Source organism: Tauraco erythrolophus, chromosome 11, assembly GCF_009769465.1.
Source record: "Tauraco erythrolophus isolate bTauEry1 chromosome 11, bTauEry1.pri, whole genome shotgun sequence".
NCBI lineage: Eukaryota > Metazoa > Chordata > Aves > Musophagiformes > Musophagidae > Tauraco > Tauraco erythrolophus.
This window is the reverse complement of record NC_141475.1, coordinates 7,221,777-7,249,065: the sequence shown is the minus strand read 5'-3', so window position 1 is coordinate 7,249,065 and position 27,289 is coordinate 7,221,777. Positions and strand designations below refer to the sequence as shown.

The 27,289-nt window shown below is 37.0% G+C and overlaps 1 protein-coding gene across 1 annotated transcript; it reads left to right on the top strand.

The window, feature by feature from the left end:
- Positions 1 to 1,426: 1,426 nt before the first annotated feature.
- On the top strand, positions 1,427 to 12,259 carry RBP2 (retinol binding protein 2). Its single transcript, XM_009982373.2, has 4 exons — positions 1,427 to 1,499; positions 7,261 to 7,439; positions 10,515 to 10,616; positions 12,206 to 12,259. Exons 1-4 carry the CDS (start codon positions 1,427 to 1,429, stop codon positions 12,257 to 12,259), a joined length of 408 nt encoding a protein of 135 aa, XP_009980675.1.
- Positions 12,260 to 27,289: the final 15,030 nt, after the last annotated feature.

The following is a 27,289-nucleotide window of genomic DNA, read 5'->3' as shown; positions in this document are numbered from 1 at the left end:
CATCATTATTATTGTTATTATTATTAATAATAATAATACATTAAGTCCTGATCTTAATACATTTCTAGTAAAATTTTTAATAATATCCCCCTTAAAAAAAAATGTATATGAGAGAAAGAAAATCAGGGAGTTTTGGACTCCTGATCACTTTAATTAAAATCTGTAGAGTCATCTGTAAATTATCTTGACTAAAGCCAAAGAATTCAAAACCTTAACTTGGATTTTCTTTTAGTACTTACTTTAGAGTCCGATAAAGTTGTACTGCACATTCAAATTCTCCATTCAGATACATTCTGAATGTGTTTATTTGACAACTGAAATGTGCTTTTCCCCACAGCAATGTAATGCTGCTGGATGAAAAATACCTTTCTAACACAAACTGCTATATTGCAGAGTAATTAAAAAATCATTTTTAGGGTAGGATTGATACTAATTATGATTGATTTTCATTTACTTTACGTTTGCTAAACTTGATGTTAAATTAAAATAAAAATACGGAATTGCAGTTGGTATAAGTACAGCTACTGGCATATAGATATCACAGAATCATAGAATACCAAGTTGGAAAGGACCCCAAGAATCACCTAATCCAACCTTTCTTGGCAAAAGCACAGTCTAGATAAGATGCCCAGCACCTTGTCTAGCTAAATCTTTAAAGCGTCCAATGTTGAGGAATCCACCACTTCCCTGGGGCGTGACTGGACATTGCCTGCTGATAGGAAGCAGAGAATAAATCTTTTGTTTTCCTTTGTTTCCATACGTGGCCTTTGCTTTTGCTTTATTAAACTGCCTTTCTCTTGACCCATGAGTTTTTTCCACCTTATTTTCTTCTCCCGTGTCCTGCTGAGGAGGGGAGCAGCTTGGTGGGCACCTGGCATCTAGCCAAGGTCAACCCACCACAAGATATTTTGTAAATCAAAAGAAAACAAAAATACTTTCAACGGAAACATTCCCTTTTCTGCCTTGCCTTACATTTGTTACACATTCAAGACTTCTATGGGAGCTGTGGGTGTGTCAGGTCTGTAAGACTGGTTCTTCATAGGGAAATGTGACACACAGAAAGGAACTGAAAAAGAAAATTCACCTTGGAAATTTTAAGTGGGTTGTACAATTTGTCACTGTGTTCAATATATTTCAAAGGTATCCCATAATAGCTAGCAGTTCTTTACAAAGGTCACTGTGAAATCATATCCTATATTACTACAGATTTCAGAAAGCGTTCCTTGTCTGACAGCTGTTCAACTGAACTTTGTTAATGAAGGCAAAGTTTTCTAGGGTTATCACTCTGACCCTTAAACTGTATTATCTAGAAAACCATAAACCTTATAAAAAAAAAGATATGAAAAGGTTTATAAAGTATTCTCTCAGCAGATTCTGCTTCCAGCCTCACCTTTTGGTCTGAAGTTGGTTTTAAGCTCTTGCCACCATGCCTGCTGATTACAATGGGACGTGGGAAATGGAGAGCAACGAAAACTTTGAAGGCTACATGGTTGCTTTAGGTAAGTGAAAAAATATTAAGTATTTGGAGACAAAGAGAAAATGTTTCAATTTTAAGTAAAATCCTTCTAAAAATTGATGAGACGATTTCTGTAACGTGTGTTGTGGTACAAGGGTTCACCTTAAAAATCAAATAATCGTAATGTACTTACAACAATCTAAGTACATAAGCAAGAGAAGTCTTATAGCCAAAGATATTAATATTTATTTAGATAAATGAAAAAACAGATACAGATAGGAAAAAAAAAAAAAACCAAAACCCAAGCTTTTAGATACAGAAGCTCTTTTTTATTCCTGGTATTATATAGTTACTGTAACAGTCAAGCCACAACCTGGGTGGCTCTGTTAAATAGGAATAAGATATTCTATATCACTAAAGCAACAAGTAGTGTTTAGTACTTAATTAGTGCTTTGAACTAGTAGAAATTGTACGTACCAGTTGCATGGTAAAGGTGATAGAAGCCTTTAAAAGCATTTAAAGATAAATAGGCAGATATTTCTGACAATTTTTGTGGGAGTCATCCTTACACAGCAAGGATACTTATGTCACAGGAGTTCTTAAACAAATGTGTACATGGTTAACAAAGCTTAATTTCACTTGGCTGTGACTGTCATTGATGACAACAATGTATGTGTACATGCAAAAAGATACGTTCTGCTCTTCCGGTGACTTTCATTTATTACTTTGCTAGCTGCTTTGTCATTAGAGCCTAATAGCTCCAGTTTGTGCATCCATTGTATAGGATATTAAGCATACTCTTTGTAGATGCTAGAATTCCAAAACACTGTTATCTGAATGCAAGCAATATCCTTGTCAGTTCGTACCAAGATCAAGTTTTTGTTGTTTGTAGATTTATTTTTCCCCACACTGACAGACTCCATTTTTCTAATGACTGTGAGACAATTTTGAGAGAAATGCCTTCTTTTGCTGCACCTATTATTTTCAATATAAATTGCCTTTCAAGCATTTTTATTCTCGGAAAGGCATAAACTTTTTGCTCCAGGTCATTATGATTATGCAACTAGTGTGCAGGAAATCCTTTCTCTACTTAGGTTAGCAGAGATCTAGATCTTTAATTTGCTGAAAAGCGGAAATAATAGAAGACATCATTTCTCAAGGATTTCTTCATTATAGTCTGCACGGGCATTGAAAGAACAGTTAACACCTTTCCACTCCTGCAGTAATATAGCTGCATTCTGAAAACCGCTACAAATACAGGAGTTAGATTTATACATGCATAAGAAGTGTAATCCTTGGGAATCTTCTCCCAGCTCTACTACATGACAGATGAAGGGGTTAAAGGACCATCGTTTCCTTAACAAACATGATGTCTATAAAAAAGTAGTCTAGAGTTGGCTAATTTAACCACTGGAGGAGTCAGTCTGGCTTTGAATCATAAATTAGCATGTGGCAAAAATCAAACCTGTATTTTATTTTTTATGCCTACAATCGATAGCCCTCAGGGGCCCAACTGGGTCTATGCACTTCTCATTCCCCGAATGTCCCATTGTTTTCTAGCTAGTGGTCATTGATTTCTATCTTCTGTACAGCATTTGCTCTTCTTATTTCTCTGCCTTTCTACAGTAGCTGACACCACTGTAAGAGAGATGCTGATAAACATCAAGGTCAAAGTACGTTGCACTTTTCATCAGAAGTCGAGATCAGGCTTTTGGCTTCTTGTGCTTTGTTCAAAAGGTGTTGAGTCAAGTTAATGGAGAACTTGTTTACTCAGATTCCAGAATATCTACTTGTAAAGATGTAGGTTACTAAAACCAATTCAGTGGTTCAAAATCAATGAGTACCCTGTATAGCCATCTTCCACAAGCTAAGAAAACGTATTTCTTAGGAAGAAGAATCTAACACATGGAAGGTAATCACGTAATTAAATCTAACAATTTTCAAGTAATTCTCAATGCCTACACTAGTGACTGACTTGACGATAACTACCACAAAATCCTTAACTGAGATAAAAAATTTGATGCTTTAACTGATTTTCTACTAGTTCTTCTCTCATCAAAGAATCTTAACACTAATTTATTTATCTGTTCAGATAGAAAGACAAGAAATATACATAAACACGTGAAAATAAACTCTTATCATAATTCAACAACAAATAAAAATAGTTATAATTTCCTTCAATCTTCAACTCTTTTAAGAGAGAAAGGCAAGTTTCACTATTCACAGTTTTTAGCCTTTGCATTTATGGAGAAAAGCTCAATAACTTTAGGGAAGTCTGTAAACACTATACACATATACCTGTGAGGTACAAAAAAAAATCACTTTTTAAAAATAAGAATGGTTAAGCCAATATCATGAATTTCAGGAGAAAGATACACACTAACTGAAGTAATTTGAGTGCTGAGATTTGACAGTTATGCATAAAGAATAATTGCTAGTTTAGATGCAACCAAAATACGATTTCGGCATTAAATATGCCAACTGCAAGTGAGCCATGGGGCCTGTTGGTCTGGATGATATTTAAAATTGACTATTCCAGGCTGTCTTCGTCTCCCTCACGCTTCTCTCGCTGTCTCAGCCCTTAGCTTCTGGTCTTACCTACTATTCTTGCCAATAGCCCAATTGTCTCTGCTTTGGCTCTGCTTCACTCCAGTCTCAGCTTCTTGCTCCAAGATCTGACCTACTTTTGTGGGATGTTACTCTAACCACCAGTCATGATGGTCATCCTGCTCTAGCTCTAGCCTTGCTTTGTAGCAATAAAATTAATTGTGTTTGATAACTCTCTTTTCATAATTATATTGATAAAGATCTCCTTTAAATTTAGATCTTTTTCTTTGTTTATTTTTTAGGATGCAAATTAAACACTTGCGATGTGCGTATTTCCTTTCCAAAAGGATTTGTAATTCTGGTGATATCGTTTCATTTGGCTGTATTGGCCATCTCATTATTGTTCCTTGCTTCCCTTCCAGGATATCATTGGATGAGATTCTTGTATTGTTTATTTCAATTGAGCTATAATATTTCACTTGTGTTTGTCTTAAAATTCAGGAAAAATGTGAGGAAAAAGGATAGCAGCTGCTGATAACATGCATTTCTTTGAATTTTAGTTTACCTACTATAGAATTTAAACTGTGATTTTTGGTCAAAATCAATAAGAATTTAGTGTCTAATTGTCATAATACAAGTATTAATTATATCAGCTTTAAACTAAACTTTATTATTATCATCCTTACATTCTTATCCTTTTATAATAAGTAATCCATTTACTAATTTGATCATTCTTTTGTAGCATAAAGGCTAGGATCAACTGTTCTACAGCAGTTCCTCATTTCATCTCAGTGGCATCCTTAGAACCATTTCAGTCAGTGGATGAATTATGACTTTGTTACTATTAAATCAAGTGGATTTTTGATCTCTTTCTAATCTTATATATCCCAGTGGAAACTGGGAGAAAAATGGACGGATTCAGTCTGCAATGGGGTCTGGACTACAGGCATTCAATACTGGAAGCCTGCTTAAAATGAGATAGTAACAGTTCCTGAGAGTAAAAGAACTTGACTCACTCAGTAGCCTGAAAGAAAGAAAGAGGAAGAATGTGTCGGAATAAAAAATGCAATATAGATGTATTTTTCCTGGGAAATACTTCGATTCATTGCCTAACCTAAGCACACTGTACTGAAGAAATACTCACTGAACTTTCTGATAAAATTTTCAAGCTACTTTCCAAACGAGAATACCAGCAATCAGTTGGGATGAAGGAGCTATTTGCACCAGTTGTCTGTATCTGGTCTTTCATAAGTACATCACAATTTTTTGTGTACACATGTAAGTTATACTAATTAAAAACTGCCAATGAATTAGAAAAAAAACAAAACAAAACAAAACACCAAAACCAATGCAGAGAAGCATATGGTTATATGTCATTCTCAGAACGGAAAGAAATGACATGGAAAGGGTGAAAAGATATTCTTCTGCTCTGTTTCTCAGAATTTTACGTGTAGTTAATATTTTAAGTATTAAATGCTCAGGTTCAAAGCACACTGAGGTTTTGGGTTTTTTAAAATTCATCCATCCTTATAATTAATACATATGCATTTTTACACTTTAATTAAAGAATAGTTTTGCCCTTTAAGCCAGAAACTTTGATTTTACCATAAACATGTTACAAAGTATTTTAATCTACTATAATAGAACAATATATCATTTTTATTGCTTGTATTGTTCAAAATGCAGTTATGAAAACCATGCTTTAATAAAACCTCCCTTGATTTTTCTCCAGGAGCTACAAGACTAATATATTAGTCAGAAATAGCATTTCTTTAGAAGTCTAGACTTTTTTTTTCCTCAGAGGGAACTAAATTTTATGTTACCTAGCTATAAATCAGACCCAGAGATACCTTTAATCCACCACAGCAGATAAAATATACCCACAAAGTCTTGAATATAAATACTGAACAAGAACATTATTCTCCACGTTAAAAAGTCACAATTTTTTTCAAGCCAATCCTCTCACTCAACTCGATTAGCACTTCACAAGTAGTATAATGAATCTACCAAAAGAAAAAGGGTTCCATTAGTATGTGGCATTGCTGAGCTGACAATGATTAAACTGCATGTGAAACCACTAAAGGATGGCTAACAAACCAAACCATTTTTCAATCTCTTGCAGAAGCATGTGAGATTATTTCATTTGCATACAGCACCATAATAAGATTCACTACCAGCTGGTCAGAAATATTTATTGCAGATGGTAATGCAGCTGGCATTAGGTGGACTGTTTGGGGCAAACTGTCATCATGGTAATATATATTCTCCTTTTGGCGACTTTAAATGCATTCAGTTGCAAGCAGTTGTTTACATTATAATGTTAGTCTTCATCATGAACAAAATAAGGATGTTAAGGAGATCAGTACTGCGTAAAACATTGACAGAATATTAAACAGCAACTGTTAAATGCTGTAGTTTGATACTTTTTCAACTTTCAACTTTGAATTTGTTTTCCTGTCACATCTAAACTATTTCTGTGTCTGCTGTCTAACAATACTGGGTAAGTCAGGCTTTTATTTGATTGTTTCTTTTTTATTCATGAGTATAAATCTAATTATTTTTAAATTAATTAATTCACCTGCTGTATAATCCCACAAGTTATAGGTACATCATAAAAGTAACACGTCGAAATCCCATTGATTACACACTTATTGTAACATGCTTATTTTCTGAAAAGGAATATTATTCTGAGATCCTTCTTTTACGGGCAGCCAACGTTTGTAACCCTGCAGGACACATACCAGTACCCTCATATGTCCAAGAGCTACATGATTTACACTGCATGCTTAGAAATGGGAATTGCTCCCAGGCATAAGATGATAATAGCAGTCCTGGCATCCCACAGCTTCACGTGTGAATGAGGCCACAAAGGCAATGTCAGTCTTAATAGCCCCTGTTGTTTCATGTTCTCCAAAAAACCTGGAGATCTGGGGGATTTAACATGCCAGAATCTATTCATTACTGGTTGTATGTTGTAGCTCTGCTCAAAACATTCCCACAGATATCCTCTTAATAAATACATTCCTAATCAGTGGAAGATCCTCAAATAGAAAGTCTGCTTGCAAACACGAGATTATTTTTCTTTGAAATGATCTTTTTCTCTGAAAAATGTTGCAAGTAAAAGCATCATTTGTGGAACTATGTTCCACATAAAATGTTATTTTTGTGATGTGTAAATATAAGTGCTGTGGTTCTTTATTTTTGGTAACAAATACTGGAATTTTCATTGTGATACTCTCATTTCTGTTTTTTGGCAGATATTGATTTTGCGACTCGTAAGATTGCAAAACACTTGAAACAAACAAAGGAGATTATTCAAGACGGAGATAATTTTAAAACAAAAACACTCAGTACTTTCAGAAGCTATGAACTGAATTACACTGTAGGAGTGGAGTTTGAAGAACATACCAAAGGACTGGATAACCGAGTGGTAAAGGTAAAAATTTGGTACCTAATATCTGTTTACATTACAGTCAGCATCAGGAGTGAGCAGTACCAAAAATCAGCTGAATAAATAAAAAAAGAAAACCCAATATTTTAGAGACATCAGAGGATTTTTATAAAGCAGAAATAATTTGCATCCTGAGACAGTTTTCTTTCCTGCTGCAAGCATTTATTATAAATGCAAATCAGAGTGGTTTCTCAGATACGTGAGGGCAATCAATAATTACATGTTTTTCTAGTAGGGGATTTTTCCGGCTTTTCTATGATACACCTTTATGTATTTAGAAAGTAGAAAAACTGTATTTTTACCTATGTATCTTCCTTAACCAAACCGTAAATTCACGCCTTCGAATTCAGGACTTCCTCTGTGTTAGTCTGAATTTTCAGTTCTGAATGGCTAGGCTCACACTGTATTTCCAGCCCGAGCCTGCTCCACCTCTGTTGGACACTACAACAGTCGGACAGTGTTAAAAACAAACCTGCACTCAGCTATTAACCTTACAGGAGGGGACAAGAAAAAAATATGAGCCAAAGCTACTGCTGATACAGGTGGCAGGCCAACTGGCAGTGGTAGACAGGCAAGGAGGCCCAGCAGTGATTGCTTTAATGTCTTTAGGATTCTAGGAGTAACCTGAGCTTCGAATTCCCCTAGGAATCTATGGGCATACGTTCAGACACCTTTCACTGAGATATGTGGACAAGTAATGTTTGGATCAAGGACCACATTGTGTGTTAGCCCATGCCCTACCGCCTACAACAGACAGAGTCAACCAATAAGTCTGCTCCTTGAGGCATTCAAAAGAGACTGTACCAGGGAAGTCAGTGAGGAAGAACACATACGAGCACCAATTAAATTCACTTACTGAATTCAGCTTCATGTTTCTGTATCAATACTGCTTCTGCTTTATTCTCTTCTTACCCCTAAAATACTCAAGCAAGGTTTTCAAAGGTAGAAAGGCCAGTAGATCTTAAATTTCTATTGACTGTCCCCTTCAGAGTCTTGCTAATCTTGCACCACCTGCCTGTCTTTGTCATCATTCTCTGCATCTACCCATATCAACTCTTCCACCTATTGCCACAGTTTTATTCTGCCACTCAGCAATCAGCTCTCTTGCTCTTATCAAGGCATACACTGCCTTTTCCATCAGCATCTTCTCAATAAACAAGGTTTGAGAACTTGTTGCCAAACTCTGAGAAACTGAGATTAAAGCTCACTGTCAACAAGACCTGTTCTGTTTTGGCAATTGTCACAGGAAATTGGCAGCATAAAGGACATGTTTACATTTGTACTCACATCATCTTTCACTGGAGTGGCACAAATTTAACAGAAGACATTGTGTATTTTCTATGGATCACTTTTCATTCTCAAGCTAACTTTGTACAGTGTGATTCCTATGACTTCTTTCAAATTATTTCTCATTCACAGCACTGCAACCCATCAAATAAGACCCATTTTTTTCCAGTATCCTGAATATCTCTCTCTAAATTTTCTTCCTATAATTTTCTCCAGTGAGCACTGGGTGGGACATGTTCTTGTGACAGAGTTTATGTGTTAAAACATTGTTCCCACATCTCTTTAGATCAGTTGAAGGCATTACTAAGGATCTAAGGACTCATTGCCTCACTCCTTAAATCCATAGACTAATCCTCCTCCAGTGCTCTTCACCACTATCAGAGCCGCCGACTTTCTGTGCAAAATCACTTTATTTGCAGTCTCCTCTTCATTATCAATTATTTGGAAGGAAGGAAGGAAACACAGCTTGTACAATTATAACCCTACCTGGTTTAATCACTTTTGCCTAATATTTTTTTCTAAACAAATTATATTATTTGTTTCTAACAAGAGGAGAAAGAAGAAGGAAGCATGTCATGCCATTATTCTCTGGACTGCTCTAAAAGAATTTTCTGGTTATTTTATTAATGAAACAATGCCTCGAACACATTGAAGCTAGATGAAGGTAATAAAACTACTAGGCAACCTTTAAATGTAAAGATAGTATGGATAATTTAAAGAGCATGTAGCTTAAAAATTCTGTAAATAAGAAAGAAGTTAACTGAAATGGAATGAGTTTCGTCTCGTTGTTAATAGAAAGCTCCCTCGTAAGAGAAATAAATCATCCAGTGCTGAACTAGAAAATGAATTAAGGTCCCAATACTCTTGGAGCTTTTTAATAACTGAACTTCCACTGACTGTAACTGGTCTCTGATGAGGATTTGCCTATGATACATGGTTAAATGTCTCCCTAAAGTACAATGGTTGAAATCTAGAACAATTCAAACAAAATTGTTTTGAATTTACTCCAGCGTATCTGAGCAGATAATTTAGCCTGCAAAGAGAACTTTTCCTTACAGGTATGGTCATCCTGCTCATGGACAAGAATCAGCATACCCAATACCCTGTTTATTAGAGACAGACACTGAATCACATCAAATCTTGAAATGGTTGAGGATGCAAGAGACCTCTTGAGATCATCTAATCCAACCCCTCTGCTCAAGAAGGGTCAGCTAGAGCACGTTGTCCAGCTTACAACCATTATCTCTTTAAAGACCTTTTGTGAAAGTGCATGAAAGATGCTATTAAATAAATAAATTTATTGTATGGGATAGTATTAACGTACACTTCCTCTTGTTATTTTATGCAGAGGTAGAAAAGGTGTTACCATGGCACTAGCTGGTATAAGCCCCCAGGTCTTCACTCATGAAACCTTATAATATTTTCATTAATGGCTTTAAACAGCAAGAAAAGAAAAATAAAAATTTGCATACATTGAACAAGTATCTGTTGTTTCATTCAGCAATTCACTAGCTAGTATGAACACTTAATATTCGTGTATGTGAAGAAATACATGGAAATGACAACAAACCACTGTAAAAGCTTCACATCAAAATGTCATCTTGAAGGCATTTGGGCTTTGGTTCAATGGGTGATCTGGGTGGTTTTAGGAGGAAGATAGGGAATGGTAGGAAGCAACTGTAATTGTGTCTTCTCAATGTTTGATTGAGCTTATTTTCATGTATTCATAAACTTCTCATTAACATACCTGAGTTAATTATCTGATTCATGCAGACAATAGTGACCTGGGATGGTGACAAACTGGTATGTGTTCAGAAAGGTGAAAAGAAAAACAGAGGCTGGAAGCACTGGATTGAAGGAGACCTACTGCACCTGGTAAGGGCTGCTGTACAGATACATGGCACATTACTGAGACTGCAACAAAGCACACTTCTTTCATTTCAAAGGTTTTGTAACTTATTCTAGTTAGAATGGTCTTCATTTAGACAGCTCTGATCTCTGAACTCTGAGGAAATCCCCCTTCTGCTACAACTCAGGAACGCTGAATTTCTTTCCACCCGCTCCCAATTAAGTCATAACGCTGCAGTGTTTTTTTTGCTCCAGTCCACTGCCCTCCAGCTATTAACCCTCTTGTTACATTGTGCCTCTAACATGATCTCATTCTCATATAATCAGTGGTAGAAAAAAAAAATAGTACGGGAAAGATTGCAAGAAAAATATTATTTTTTGTTCTGAAAGAAGCACTATGACATTTTAGCATAGTATGCTGTAATACAGATCAAAAACCTCTGGATACTCAAGAGGATCCTGTAAACAACCTACACTGCAATTATTTTGTGCTAGTACCATAAAAAAGACAAAACATTCATACATCTGAGTTAGTAAGCTGGACCCAAAGATAAACGAGGTGAGTCCAAGAGAGACCAGAAAAGCCTGTGCAGGAAATAAGCAGTCAGTGAAGTCCAGAAAAATTTTAAAAAAATAGATACATAATGATAATGGGAAATCAACACAGAAATGGGCATGATAATGTTGGATGGTGCAATAGGTGGGTGCAGAAAGATTATGGAGGGAACTCGTTTTTTCTATCTCATGATTTGCATCTAGATGCCTACTCCTTCACAAGCTTACCCTTCAGAGAGTTGCTATGGCCAACCACATTGCCTCAAGTCTCTATGCTCGAAAGGTCAAAGCAATGACTTAAAAAACGCTCTCTGCCACCTAACTAAAAGCTGACTGCCCAGCACACTTTTTCAACTCTCTTTTAACACATACTCAAAAACTGACCTAACAAAAGTTTTACATGCTGGCTCCAGGATTCAGGCTAAGACTGGTGGAAACAGAGAGACCAAGTAGATTCTTACAACAGTCTTCAGAAACTCTATTGCGGGTTTGGCCAATTGCTGGCCAGAAATCCAGCCTCAGCTCACCTCAAAGTCTTACTTGGCACAGAGATGCTGGCGAACCAGAAGGCTAATCAAACTGACCGCATAGCCATGTGCAGGTGTGCCAACCTGCAAGAGGTCAGCTCCAACACTGGGCAAAAATGGTGTATTGTTCTGGCCCCTGAAAAATGGCTGGGCACATCTCTGAAGCAAATGTCCTCATCCTTTTAAAGCACCTTTCTTTTTTTTATTATTTCCTTGTTTCATTGCTTCCCATGAATTATGAGGTAACGTGAATTTTAAACTATTACAGTATATTGTTTTAAAAACAGAGCATGAAAAAGCCTTGCATTAAAGAACAATTTTTATGTATTTTTCATGTTTATTCTTCTCAGAGCTCAATTCAAGTGTCACAATCTAATTACTGTGACATGTGGTGCATGCCTGCTTACTGGTTACCTATACTACACTATTCTTGTTAATGCAGTGGCTCAGTTGTAGTAATTTCTGGTGACATCTGGCATGTATGAAAAGTAAACTTGTACCACCATATACTTACTAATTGTTTTAATACTGTAGGAACTGACATGTGAAGATCAGGTGTGCCATCAGATATTTAAGAAGAAAAACTAAAATTGACAAGTTCTTGCCACTCAGATCTTCATCACACTATTTTCCTGTTATGTTTTGTCTAAAAAGAAAAACCAAGCCAGATTTGCAATAATTCTTTGACATTGGTATGTGAATGTGTTTTGTGCATGTTTATGGAAACTAACTCATTTTACAAGAAATAACATCAAACAGTTACAAACATCATAAATTCCTTTGCCTTTCACTCTGGTGTTAAATAAAAGTAATCGTCTTTCAAATAATGCTTTCCTACGTATTTGTAATCATTTCCAGAGGAACGTTCTTCAGCAACAAGGCTGAAAATTAATAGTCACAATTATCTCAACCACAGTATATCTCTCCATAGTGCTGTAATATAATAATATATTTGGATGACTGATTAAAATTGGACTTTCATTGGACTGGTTTTAATTAATTTGGTCCTGGATCACTAAGTCCACAGTTTCAGGTAACAGAATGCTTCACTGAACATGATACATGGCCTTCCACATCTAGGTTATTCATCTGAATTTGGTCCAGGTCTATAGCTGCTAGTGGTTGTCACCTGATAAACGTCTCATGGCCAATGTGAACTGCTTTAGCTCCTTAATATGGTCCTAACATGGATCGCTGACAATGCTGCCAGCCTCCAGCTAGAACTGTCATCCTACTGATAAACCCAGTGGAGAAGCCTGCTCTTTGAAGAAAACTCGACATTCAGGAGTTGCTCCATGATGTGAAAACTAAGGCATACTTCTGGCTATAAGAGGAAAACTGCAGAGTATACACAGACTGCAAGTACACTGTGCATAAAAAGTACCCAGCATGCTGCAATCTTCACCTTTTACCCACCTTTCAGAGACTTTAAAAAGAAAAGTCATTTTCATGCCACTCTTTCAGTTTTATTTAAGCTTTTTCAAACGAATTCATGTTCTTTGCTAAAGGCAAGTTTAAGTTAGCCATGGATGGCGAGCACGACTTCAGTAGATGGAAACTGAAATTATTCAACAAAATGTGTGCACACATGCCACAGAACTGAAGACGGGCTTGTATGCCCAAAAGCTCATCTGTTTTTTTCCCAACTATATGAATCATTCCAATAAAATACACTATCTTTCCTACATTTACCTTGCCTTGCAGATGTGTAAACTTTCACATAAACCTTATCACCATTTCAATTCCTTCTTGTCCATAGGCCTCCATCTTCTGTTTAGTATGAGAGGAGTGGAAATTCACTGAACAGATCAATGGTAGGGAATTAGAGAAAACGTGGGAAAAAACTTTGCAGAAATGGAGCAACATATGCTTTCTCCCCATCCCCACCTGCTGCTTAGCCTACTCAACTGTCAATAGCTCAGCACAGGACAGGGTGAGACAGTCTCCCAGCTGAAAACAAGGTTACATCTGCAAAAACTGAAACCAGACGCGTACATCACGAATACTTACATGGCCATGGGCGTATAAGTGCATATGAAGGGATATCTTTATGAATAGAACTTTGCTTATCCTGATAAAAGCTGACCTGTCAAACTTGCTGTGTACTTCAGTTGAGCAGTGCTTTAATGTTAGTTCACATTGAAGAAACCGCACTTGGAGCTGGTAAACTCATTTTTTCTTTTTCAGCCCTGACCTGGACTTTCCAGTAGAAACATACTTAATTCCTATTCTAAGTCTCTGCTAGTTACTAGGCTAAGAATTACCACAGTTCATTAAGCTTTCAAAACATTATCAGAACAAAGTAATCACTAGGAAACAACATGTGCATGTCTTAATCAGTGACATTTCTCATAGCAGGTTCTTGCCAGGAGTAAGCCTGCACAATACAGGGTTTGTAACTTCATACCAAATCGTGGAACAAAGGAAAAGCTGTCATGTCACAGAGAACTAATATAAATTCAGAAATGATGAGTTTGAAGATGAAAAGCAAGCATTCTTCAGTTGATTTCATATTATGCTTACTAGTTTTGTCTAACGGATATGGTTGGGAAGTAAATTAAACAGGCAATTGGGCACTTGAGCGGACTATTATTAGGAGAAAATTGGATCTGATCCTATATTTTGCCAATTTGGGAAAAAAAAAATCCAAACTTTTTAACAGAGAGTGAGAAAACGTGGAAGGTTTTTTAGCCTCCAAGCCATTTTCTTCCTGCACATACTGATAAACAAGAACTCGCAGCATCCTTTACAACCGTGTGTGCAGATCTGGAGACGGAGGAGATATTCGTTACGTTGCATTATAATCACTTCCAAAGGTGTACCAGTTTGTACCATATTTGTGACGTTAGGTGGGTCTCTAAGCCGTACAAAGTCCCTTATCTCCTTGTCAGCAGATTAAATACTTGCACTGGAGGAACAGACCTCACTGGTAAATCAGAGAATGTTCATTCACGTTTTTTCAGCCCTCTGGCATGCAATGCTGTCTCAGCTGTTTTGAAGGATTACCATTGGCATTGATTCTTTTCCTCATAGAGAATATTATTCAAATACAGCTATCAGGAAGGGAATTTACCAGCAACCTTCGGATCCAGAAAGAGAAAAGCCTGGACTATAACAAAAGCACTTGCTAGTGAGGACAGTAATGGTCAGAGTCAGCACCATTACCTGTCAGTGGACTTTTCAAATGACAATGACAAAGATGTGTGTAAGAAATGTTATGGTGGGATTTCTCAATTGTGCATTGAGCCAATTTTTCTCCCTAAAAGTCAACTAACATTTTCTTACCAACTGTTAAGAGAAGAAAGCAACACTGCAGGCAAATGCTGCAGGATAATGTTGTAAATGCTCCTACCAATAACGTTCTGTGGCTGATTCCTAGGATGCTATCTTTCCATTAAGCTCTGAAGCGGTCACCGAGGCACTACGTGCACAGAATGGCTTTCAAATTTTCCATAAATATCCTACAAGCTCTGCTGATTTGCTGCTTGTGAAAGATGTCTACTCCACTGCCATCTGGCAAAAAGTCTGAAGTTTCTAAATCAGCATTCACTTCAAAATCCGATGATGAAATTTCACAAAAACAAGTTGCTTAATTACATTTATTTGTATTCTTTTTAAGCAAGGGTACATATTTTGCCTTAACGAGAAGAGATTAATAGAAAGGATTTTTTCTGAAGGTTTTTTTCCCACTAGAACACATTTTTTTCAGGTTAAATTTGTGATTGATTAGAAGGGCAGAGGTTGTAGATATTTTAATTTCAGTTTGCTGATTACACTTATTATGCAGATGGTAAAGATTAGAAGAAATCATTTTGTGAAAATATGATTTAAAATAAAATTAACCAGACAAGCTTTTCAATAGCTGCAAAAATTTTGTCAGTTATTCTCTAAATATCACACTTGCTTTAATTATATCTCACACTGCAGTGCTTCAGTCATCATTAAAGAGAAATGGGAACGCAATAGATGACAGCACATTCCAAAGTTCTCAGAGGTGGAGGAATCCATGGAAAGAATAGGAGCTTTGCCTTATGTTATAGCAGAGACTCCACTTGGCATAAGAACACAAACATGGAAGGCTGCTGCTAAAGGAATGAGGGCACACTCACTGATCCAGCCCTTGGATCATCTTTGTGGCCCTCCTCTAGACCCACTCCAACAGCTCCATGTCCCTCTTGTGTTGCAGACTCCAGAGCTGAACGCAGTACTCCAGGTGGGGTCTTACGAGAGCAGAGTAGAGGGGCAGAATCACCTCCCTCGAGGTTCAATTCTCTGATTTGTCTTTTTCTGGTTATCTATGTCTAGTATCTCATCATTTGTTTTTGCAAAATTTGCTCATCTCTTCCTACACATGTGTAGGGAAAAAGAACTTTAATAACTGAAGGATATGTTTTTCCTAGAGGCACCCTAAAGCCAAAGGTTGCTTAAATTTTCTGGTGGGCAGACTACAGCAATGCTCTTCCACCCTGCCACTAGTCCTAAAACTCAACTGAATACTTTAGTATGTCTTTCAACACATTGATTCATTGATTGAAAAATACCATAATCCATGATTATATATTCTAGCTTGATCAGTGAAAAGTTATTGAGCCTTTGTCACAAAAGCGAATAAGTCTTAGTAAAATACGTTTGGCATGACAAGCAAGCCAAGAGTATATTCTCAAAATAAATAATTTTATCTCTTTAATTAAATTTCAACTTCTGAAATCATTATAAGGGCCTCTAAGTGTAGCTTGGAGATGGTTTTGCAAGTAGTTCTACTTAAGTCAGAGCACTTCTGTGGAGTCATTTATTCCATTCAGCCAGATCAGATTCCGAGCCAGGTCATACACATCTACTGATAACACAGACTATAGACTCTGAAGACGCAGAATTTAATGCATTTAAAGTATCAGTGTCAGAAAAATGTGTGTTATTATTCACTTTCATTGATACCTGCTTCAAAGATTCAACAACGAAAGAAAGCAATAAACTTCCTGTATGTTTAGGAGCAAGGTTTTCAAGTTAAACATTTTTCTTTTCACTTATATGTTCAAAACATGCAACTAAAAATAAAAGCATGTGACATATGGCAATGATTTCTGTTATTTCAAAAAATATTTGAGAATTTACATTTATTTATATAGATACATACCACAACGTATTTTTCTAAATAAATCTCCAACAACTCAATCTAAATTAGACTCTCATTTTCTAAAAATTTTTGAGAAGCCAATATCAGTAAAATAGTCGAGAATAACACCTGGAAGATGAGCTTTACTGGTTAGAGGATTAAGGCAGAGCTGAATGGCTCCCTTTGTGAAATAATAGCCTTGGTTCTCTAAAAACACAGATTGCTGTTGGCTACTAATGGGTGCCTTGAGTAGCATTACAGCAAATTGCTTTCCTTGATGGCATAAACTGAACACACAGAAAACACCAACACTTAGTTAAAATGTTAGCACATCAAAAGTCACTACAGCAAAATAACTGTTTTCCAGAGAAGGGCTTTGTATGATCATAATTGAACTATTTCTGGTTTAGTGAACTTGTGCCATTTCAAACCAGATTTCCTATTGCCATGCTGATTGCGTAGTCATTCTGCAGCAGAGCAAAATGAATGTTGACTGTGACTAAGTCACAATGGCAGGAATGAATTAACCATTGGCCATAGGGTTGCAGCATCCAGGGTGGTCCTCCATGGAAGTCTAGACAGCTCCAGCCCTTGCCTCTGTTTGGACTTCCAGATACATCATCTGCTCACAGAAACAGGGTTAGCAGACTGTTTTGGTCACACCTCTTCCTGCCTGACTTATCTCGCTTAGCCTATGTTGTACCTGCACTATGAGACTCTGCAAGGGCAATGCAGTACTACAAGAAGATAGTATTTATCAGGAGATGGTCTCATACCAACTGGCTGAGCACTTTCCATGGAACAAGTTAACTCGAAGGAATAGCAGAACATATTTTAGTATAATAGTTTAAACCTCTGCAATGCTTCACTGACACAGCATGAAGTGCAAAGCAATGAAGATTCTGGCCCTTTAGCTCAGACTTGGGTTTACAGGTTTTCGTAACATGTTTTTTCAGAAGGATAAATCTCTATATTTTGTTGATACAGTTTATGTTTGTCTTTTGTTTCAAAGGAGAAAGTCAATCCTTCCCAAAGTCATAAATAAAGAAAAAAAAATCTGGTTGGCTTACTGTAGATCTCAATATAAACAAACTATAAGCAAGGCTGTGCATGAAAACACTAGAATAACTTCTCACATATATGTTTTTATTGATAAACTACTTGACAGAACTCTGTAGCTGTCCTAGTGCAAATAATTTAAATAAAATGAGATCTAGAACATATTAGGAATCTTACAATGAAAAGCAAAATAGATTTTGGCACCTTGGAATAGGATTAAAAAGAGCCCTAAATAATCCACCTCTCACAGCAAATTTGTTTCCTAATAGAAGTAGGCACAGATCAAAACTCTTTCATAGGATAAAGCTGTATCACTCTATTGGATATAGCAACAGTGCAACAACTTACCTAAAAATCTAGGCCTGCAAAATATTTAAAATATATGTAGTTCTTTGCCCAGATTACTAACAGTAACAATCCAGACTTGTAAACATACACATTCTGGATACAATTCTGCAGTCACGTATGTATACAGATTCACACAGAACAGTCAGTTTTAGTTGTTTTCTGGATTCTATTTGGACTAAAGAACAAAACATGGAAACATTTCAATCAGTTGGACTCAGATTGTGAAAAGATTACAATTTATCCTTCTTTCCTGACCACTCCATTAGGTTTTGGTAACGAAAATCTTTACTGTTTCTATCCTTTCCTGTCAGCTGCATCAGCAGTAATTAATCTCCACTGACTGAAGAGCATAAAGGTAGCCTGGTGCTTTTATCATCATTTTTTTTCCCCTGCATTATAATGATTATGTATCAAAAAAAAAAGATGCCAGAGAATATCTTTAGGCAGGAAAGGATTCAGTCTGAGAACTTCTATATCTAGTCAATGTCAGGGCATATTATCTGGCAGTATTAATTAGAGACAGAAAAAAAAATCTTGGTTTATGTAGCTCTCCTTAATATGTAAGATGGTAACCAGGCCACTGTACAGTGAAATGAGCAGCACAGTACCACACGCCTGTCCTACCCAACGCATGACACAGGTAAGCTTTCTTAAGTATTTCATACTAACATGCTCCTGGGCCCTTTTCGAAGTTACTTGAAGCCACAGAAGAATTTGCAGCATCTTCTCTGGAGAAAAAAGTTTAAATTTAATGATAATTTTTTTAGAATAGAATTTATATAAAGATATTTTTAATAAAACATGTAATGCGATAAGCATATAATTTTTTCTATACTATTATCTTCAGCATAGAAAAATTTCCTCAAAAGTCTGGTCTACACCGCAAAGGTTTATTGCAGGAAAACTCCTTTTGTCACTAAATTATAAACACAAATCTGACGTAAGGTAGTAAGGCCCACTTTTTGCCTTATCCAAATCAAATCTACTTTCCCAAACAACAGAATTCTCTCAGCCAACATACAGTCACCAAAAATACTGCTGACAAAATAACACTGGTTCGCAGTGTTATTTTATATAAGCTCCCAGCTTCTATTTGCAGTCAGAGCCAATCTTCTGAGTCTCATCTCCGAGCAGCCCCTCAAACAATTCCATCACTAATTTCTGTTACATTTAACACAATTCATCCATTGTCCTGAAATAGTTCGCATAAAAAATCAGATAACGTTTTCATTAAAGTCTATTTAAAATACTTTAGAAGTTTCAAACAGTGGGTAACATCTTTTCCAGTAACAAATCCATCAAATGAGGCTGAATTTTGTCAGCAAAACAGCCAAATATGCATAGGAACAGAGTAAGGTCCTTTCACACAAGATGTGCTACAGCAAGTTTTTTGTAAAGGACGGCCTAGTGCAGCCCTTTGACACACACACAAAAATTATCACAAAGGAAACGGTTTCTGCTGGTCAACTTCATGCCAGGAACTGCTCACATGCAACTGTCCACCTGCAAATGTCTACACTAAAGTACTGCTTGACCAAAAATGAGGAAACTCTCCATCTTTCACTGAAAGGGCGACTGTTGTGATTTTAGATGAATGGCAAGAAACTGCCAGGTAGAAACACGCACACGGTTTACTGTGGAGCAGCTGAACCACGTTAATTTGCTATACCATGGTAACCTGCTTGTGTCCCACCGACTACAGACACGAAGCGTGTTAGTGCAGAGACGGAACACGGAGTGGGAACTACAACGCTTGCCTTGATCTGTGTTCAGTTTCTCTCTCCTGGTCCACACAGGAATTATTAATGGATATAAACATGTCAGTACCAGGATCAGTGATAATTTTTACAAATGTATGAGTATGTATCATAAAATGGATACAGTTATGCCAGTACTAAAATGCTTTACAGAAGTATAGCCTACTCCCCCTGCCCTCCTGGTAAGGAAGAACGTGCACCAAATGAAGCACATTTATACAAGCATTTATCCACACATGTTAAATGACTGCTAATAGGTGGTATAAAGGACACTATCCTCACCTGCTTCTACTTTTAAGTTACAGTACGGACGAAGAAAAACTATTTTTAAAAGGGGTTTTGTTGAAGACAAATAAGTTATCATTACAATAGAAGAAGAAAATACATGATCAACAAAAAAAGAAAAACAACAAAAACCCACACAAAACAGGCAGCAGTGAAAATTGAAATAATTTTATTTACTTCAAGTAGAAGGCCTTCAAAGTTATCGTTTGAAAATACGTGAAAAGCATTCTTGCACAGCCAGATTTACTAAAGAAAAGAGTTTCAGGATTTCAGGTCCAGACATGAGTCAGGGGGACAAAAAAACTGAGCTGCACAGAATCAAAGCGTCATCTAGTGGCTAATCTTTGAAACACCCGTTCAGGTGTGGTTTTATTATGCTCTTAACAGACTAAACCAAAAAATACTGTCATTATTGTAATTTTAGATCTCCGTAGTAAATTGAATAACTTTTTTTTTCCCAAAATATAACTATTAAGATAATGTGTGTAGTTTAAACCACATCACAACTTTAAAGGTGCTTTCACTCTGAGAGGATTAAATTTCAACTACACGCTAGCTACATATTATTAAAATTCGTCAGTTCTAATTTGGATACCCATATAAAAAGAGTATATATCCATTTTTAGTAGAATAATTCAATGTGCCTCTTCCTAAATGCTATAAAAACATGTATAGGTGATAGCTATTATTACTAATTAGAGGGAGAGGGGAAGTTGACTGTGTCTTAGAGAATGGCAGCGTTTTCAAGAATAGCAGCATAAGAGGAGTTGAAACAGAAACCTCTAGGATTAAAAGCCTAAATGTTTGTAGCTTCAACTAAGACTCTATATTGATCCTCACTCATCAACAGATTCTATACTTCATCTTTGAGAGTGAATTTGTCCAGAAGATCCAAATGCTGCAAATCCTGTGTCAAGTTCCATTTATGTAATGTCTCAACCCAGGACTGACACAGAGACATTCAAAGACCTCACCTGGAGTACTGCGTCCAGTTCTGGAGCCCCCAACATAAGAAGGACATGGACCAGTTGGAGAGGGTCCAGAGGAGGGCCACGAAGATGATAAGAGGGCTGGAGCACCTTTCCTATGAGGACAGGCTGAAAGAGTTGGGGCTGTTCAGCCTGGAGAAGAGGAGGCTCCGGGGTGACCTTATAGCGGTCTTCCAGTACCTCAAGGGGGCCTACAGGAAAGATGGGGAGAGGCTGTTCAGGAGGGCCTGTTGTGATAGGACAAGGGGTAATGGTTTTAAAATAGAGGGAGGTAGATTCAGGTTGGATATTAGGAAAAAATTTTTTACCATGAGAGTTGTAGAACACTGGAACAGGTTGCCCAGAGAGGTGGTGGATGCTCCATCCCTGGAGACGTTCAAGGCCAGGTTGGATGAGGCCCTGAGCAACCTGATCTAGTTGGAGATATCCCTGTTCCTTGCAGGGGGGTTGGACTAGATGACCTTTGAAGGTCCCTTCCAGCCCTGGCCATTCTGTGAAGCGCTAATTGCCGGAGTCGGAGTTTAAAAATTCAAACGTTGGACAGGGTGGTTGTGATAACTTGCAGCCTGCAGACTTGATGAAGAGAGTACATAGCTCACACTGTTACTATTGAATTCCATATATGCATCTCTGAAAAATTTAACAATTCAGGTTCTACTGGAAATCAGAAAACAAAAGAAATTGAGCTTGTCCAGGACTTGTATATATAAATACAGTTACATTTGCCTCTGGCAATACATTATTTATGTGTGATTATTACCGAAGAGCAAGGATAAAATCTAATACAGCTTTCATCACAGCCTGCTCTTCTACATGAATAACTTGTTACTGTGTCATTGTGAAGAAAACGCTTCAAATACAAAGACATACATTCAGTGCTACAGAAATGCCACACAATTCTGTGCTTGCTAATTGTTTGAACTACAAAGCAAACTGAGAAACCATGTGACTATGCAGCTCAAAACACAGAGTAGTCTTCACCTTTCCTAAAAATTCCTACCTACTACAACTACTGAAAACAAATTATATATATATTAAAAAAAAAAAAAAAAAAGCTCCAAATCTGTTGACAGAGCCACTTTCCTTTTGACAGGCATATCTTAAGAGAATGGTTCTGGATTACGGTCGCATTTTAGGTTTCTAAAAGCTTCTTCTGACACCCTGTGTAAATTAGCCTGACCTGAAAACAAAAGTTAGTAGCAGGGTTTTGGTTTTATGTGCCTAGCACATTACAAGCCTGACCTTCATTTGAGCCCATGGTGAAACAACTGCTGCCAAACCATAAAACAAAAGACTGCTCAGAGCAGAGCATTGGGTCATGCGGGGGGAGGGCCAAAGCAATAGGATCTTAGCAGTAAGAATGACAGCTACTCTCTAACCTCAATTTCCTTGCCTTTGTGTGCTGAGAAAATACACAACTGAAAGATACTGCCATATATCATTGCAGCCCCGTAAAAGTAGTTTTAACAGCATTTCTGTTCCTTTGGAACAGATCCTAACCCAGAGTATTTAGATATTAATACTGTTCATTTCATTTTAACTAATAAATGTGCTTTGACAGTTTGATGGTGTATTGTTATGTACGTTGTACATGCAGATGTTACACCAGGGACTGAAACCTCATTTCTGCATCTGGAAAACACAGAACTACCTGATCAAGAGAAAACAACCAACTTTGTTCATTCACAAGCTATAGTCAATGACCAAAGTCTGGCCACTAACCTTTCAAATTGACTAAGCGTCGATAGTGCTGTTCTTAAACTTCCTTTCGTTACCACTTTAGATCTGGATAAAAAATAACTCTATGTCAACCTTGTCTAACATTAATAGAAAACAACTGCAGTATTTTCAGTTTTCCAGAGTGTTGGCAGCAGATCATTCTGATCATTGGTAATACTATTAAATAAACATTTTTTGCAAGCTTACAGAAAACCCTATGCTGAATCATTTCCCAAACATACTCCAACTCTGTGGTCAGCAGTGATAAGGTGATAATATATAATAGCAATTAAAAGTGAAAATAAATGAATATATTTTTGTCCTGAAATCATGAGCATTGCTATAGAATTTTAAAGTAGCTATTGGACTGATACTTCTCAGACAAGAAGAAACAATTTTATAGGTTTTCTAGTTCATGTTATCTCAAGACTATATTCAGGGCAAAGTAAACTGCTTGCTGAATCAGATCTTAGAAGTAGTTTGACAGATAGGTTTAAAGAAGAGCAGAGAAAATGGAATAAGTTTATCTGAAGCCTCAAAACTCAATAAAAGAACATTAATACCAACATTCAGCTATAGTGGAAGGCATCGTAAATCTGATAAAAAAAGAAATTATATGCTCTAAACTTGGAATACCTGGGAGGATATATACTGCTGCATCCCAAACCACTTCTGTGGTTTCGAGGCCTGCCCTTTTGCCACCGATCTTAATGGAAGTGGAATCATGCCAAAACTGTGACTGTGGCCTCCAGAAAATACAACGCAAAGAACCAAGCATTAATAAATCAGAAGAACTAGCAGGTCAATCAAGATCATTCGTGCTAAGTGATCACATAAATGACATAAAAATAGCACTTATCTGATGAAAAAAATGTACTCAGAGAAGCTGTAGCACAAGAGGGTAAGAACTGGAGTCTTTATGTTATGTGCAACATTTCGTTCACTCTCACTGATAACCTTTTTTTGGTCAGAGTTCCCTGTTTATAGACAATCTCGACTTATTATTAGCATGTAGGTAACTTACTGGGCTACCACAATTAATACTTTATGTTATATTTTCTGCTTAAATTAAGTCCCTGTCAGAGGCTGCTAAAAATATTGATGATTATCTTGTTGCTTGTTCTAAGGAAGCTGGTATTTTGTGCTCCCTTAATACCTTTTAAAAAATGACTAAACTTTTCTACTGAAACTTGAAAATACAAACTGACATAGGTCCCTTGTTCAGATGAAGACATCCAATACAAAAAAGTCTAAATCCACATGGCTGAAGTTTGGCAGAAAGATTCTAAGTCGAAAAGGCTGTAATGAAAGTGTTAGGTGATGTTATTTTAGGCGACTTCAGATATAAAACTTCCAATTCCTTCTTTACATACATCCTTGCAGTATCTAATTTCTCTGTATACACAACATATATGATTGTATTTGAAGCAACAATCATGTTCTGAAACTATCAGTTCATGCACCATCAGGCTGTTATTGGCAGGCTGCAGGTTTTGGAGAGGATGGGATTATTTTTTCCTAATATGAACTCTATGGTTTTGACAGTTCTGCTAAAAGTTCTCATTTCTTTACTGTCATTTTAATTCCTCATTATCTTAGTGAGTTTAATACTCTGATATCTGTATATGAGTCAGGATTGTATCCAAGGCTAGTATGTTTCCAAGGGGTTGTGAAGAGACAAACACTGGGCATCTCAGACTGAAAGTGACAACCTGCATTCCACAACACTGCTGTATTCCTGATCTGAAACAAAGTGAAATACTATCGTTTCAAGGGAGCTTTTAATTCAGATTTACAGCAGGGTTTGTCTCACAGCTCTGCCATCTACATGTTAATAATACCTTTTCTTTAAACCCACTGTGTTCCATCAATCTTTGCCGTCTTCCAAGTTAAGGATGCCATGAGTTTCACTGCCGTTCGCGGCACAGCAAGTATTAACTCTTGGCAATGAGCTGCACTTCACATTAATTTTGCATTTGAAATAAACACTTTACAATAATATAGAGTTGACCTCAATATACAAAAGCCTCTGTATATTCTAAAAGAAAGAATCTAATGAGAATAATACAGTAATTCAGATTACAAGGTAACTCAGAGAATACTGAGTGAACTAGTAAGCCACCCATAATACTACCTCAGGATAATAAAGTTAGTCAAGTTCAGAGATGTTGGAAAACCGAGCCCCAGAGGGAAATGCAGTGATCCTGGGAGGTGCCGCATATTCCCATAAAGAAAATAATCAGTGGCCGAAGTCTGGAGAAACAAAGAATTTCCATAAGAGGAGTGGTGTCCTGGGTAGAGCAACCAAGGCAAAGAAATATGAGGCTTTCAGGACCGAGCTGGCTACTGCAACAAGCAGCAGCACATGCTATATTTATTACACCAGGGACAGATCTAGCTAAGAGCATCTGTTAGATTTTTGCCTGAATATGAATTTCCAAGCATACAGAATGAGCCATATGGATATGGCTCTCATTGCCAGACCTCTACTCTTTACCTGAGAGAAAAAATGGACTGGTGTTTTATTGTTAGCCTTCCCTTTCTCTGTTAAAATGCGTTTGGTATGCTGAGGACAAACTGTACGTGCTTGTGATTGGTATCCCAAACTACTTTAACCTTTTTCTTTGGAAGAACAATATTGTACTATTTTTTATCTTAAAACGCTCGATCCTGCTTCCAGAAAACTTTTTATTGCCATACAAATTCAAAACCTGCCAATAATTTCATAACCCAAAAGGATCTAAGCTGAAATCTCAGAAAAGTAAGGTAGAATGGATAGGCTATCCCGAGAAGCAAAGGGCTTGTAAAGAAGAAATTACTAGTAAGCTGAAATAGTACCATAGTTGCTTCCTCCTTACAACTGTTGTATCTCTTGTTACAATCTCATTATAGCTGCTGTGTTTCTAACTAAATCATAAACAATAAAAATGTGCAGAATTTCTCTATTGCAGAACTCCAGTTTCTTAGTTTTACAAAATTTAGTATGTCAGAATGCGATTGCCTCAGCTACCAGCACCTAGCTGGCCAGTTGTTTAGAACACCTGTTTTTTGTAATAAAGAGAGTTCTTTTTAATGCTTTGTGTTGAGAACTTTCAAGAGATTTTAAAAGTAGCTTTGCATCTACAGGACAAGCATCCTGCAACACCGTATTACAAGTTCCTTTAGTATACACTTCATTACACAGGCATGTCCACACTTTACAGAAATGGTGTTCATGTTTCTAATAAAAAGACAGTTGTAGAACGGTACTGGATACTGCATTGTAAATATTCTGAACAGCTTTATTCTGGTTTCTCAAGAAAGCAAGGCCTATGATTGCACTCTGCTGATCTGTCTCATCATTTCCCCCATATCATTCTCTCTCTTCCCACCTTTCCCCCTCTACGGTCTTAAAGACATCAAGTGGCCACAAAAGAGGAGACAGACAAACCCAAGTTTATGCCTTTCTTCCAAGGTAAAGACAATGCACAATTTTTCTCAGGCCCAGGAGGAAATAGCCAAATGCCCAGCATGCCTGTGTGTTGCTCCAGGTAAGCTGCAGCAATGGCTCCTGCATAGCTAAGCAGGCAGGGGTATGAAACAGGCAGTGAGGAACTTCAGAACAGAGCAATGCCCCCAAGAATCACAGATTCCTCTGTTCCACTACTCTGGAAGAAAACACTGTGTTGAGCTTTTTTACCTGAACAATATATTTTAGTAAATAGGCATAAGAATAGCTGTTGTGCCACATTAAAGACCCTGAAGTAGAGATTTTGTTCTTATTTAATGTCTATATTGAAAGTCGTCTTAGAGACTCTCCACAGTTCCAGCTACTTTGTATATAACCCCTGGTGAAACTGGCTAGTATAGGATATATAGGAAAGAATCTGAAAAGAAAACATAGATAATAATATTTCCACTGGATATCCATTCAATTTCTAGTAATTTGTGGATCATGGTCTTCTTGACTCAGCACTGGTACCCTTGCACCTAATTGCTGTGAGGCATATTTCTTACTCCTAATTTCATTGCTTTATTTCATTGCTTCTTCTACTATAAGGTCAGCCTTGGCTTATACCTTGTGCCTCTTTTCTGCACTTCAGTTTTTCTATTGTTACAACTTTCCAGGAGAAGCTAACAGCAAAGTCATTTCTTCCTTTCCTTGCTCTTATTTTCTTAACCAACAAGCTCTGTTCCTCCATCTTTCACTAATCTTCCTTGCTGTCTTTGATTCCCCGGTAATACTCTCATCTCTCTCTGGACAGGACCTGGTTGAGTTTTTCAAGGAAAAACATAAAATGTGTGCTGTTCATCCCCCACTACCTACATTCTCTAATATGGGTATCCTTTCCCTACATCTCTTTTCTCA

Excerpts from the sequence above, each read along its gene's own strand:
- RBP2 (XM_009982373.2), top strand. The coding sequence starts at position 1,427 with ATGCCTGCTGATTACAATGGGACGTGGGAAATGGAGAGCAACGAAAAC. Across the intron at positions 1,500-7,260 it reads AGGCTACATGGTTGCTTTAG|ATATTGATTTTGCGACTCGT; the intron begins GTAAGTGAAAAA and ends GTTTTTTGGCAG. Across the intron at positions 7,440-10,514 it reads TGGATAACCGAGTGGTAAAG|ACAATAGTGACCTGGGATGG; the intron begins GTAAAAATTTGG and ends TGATTCATGCAG.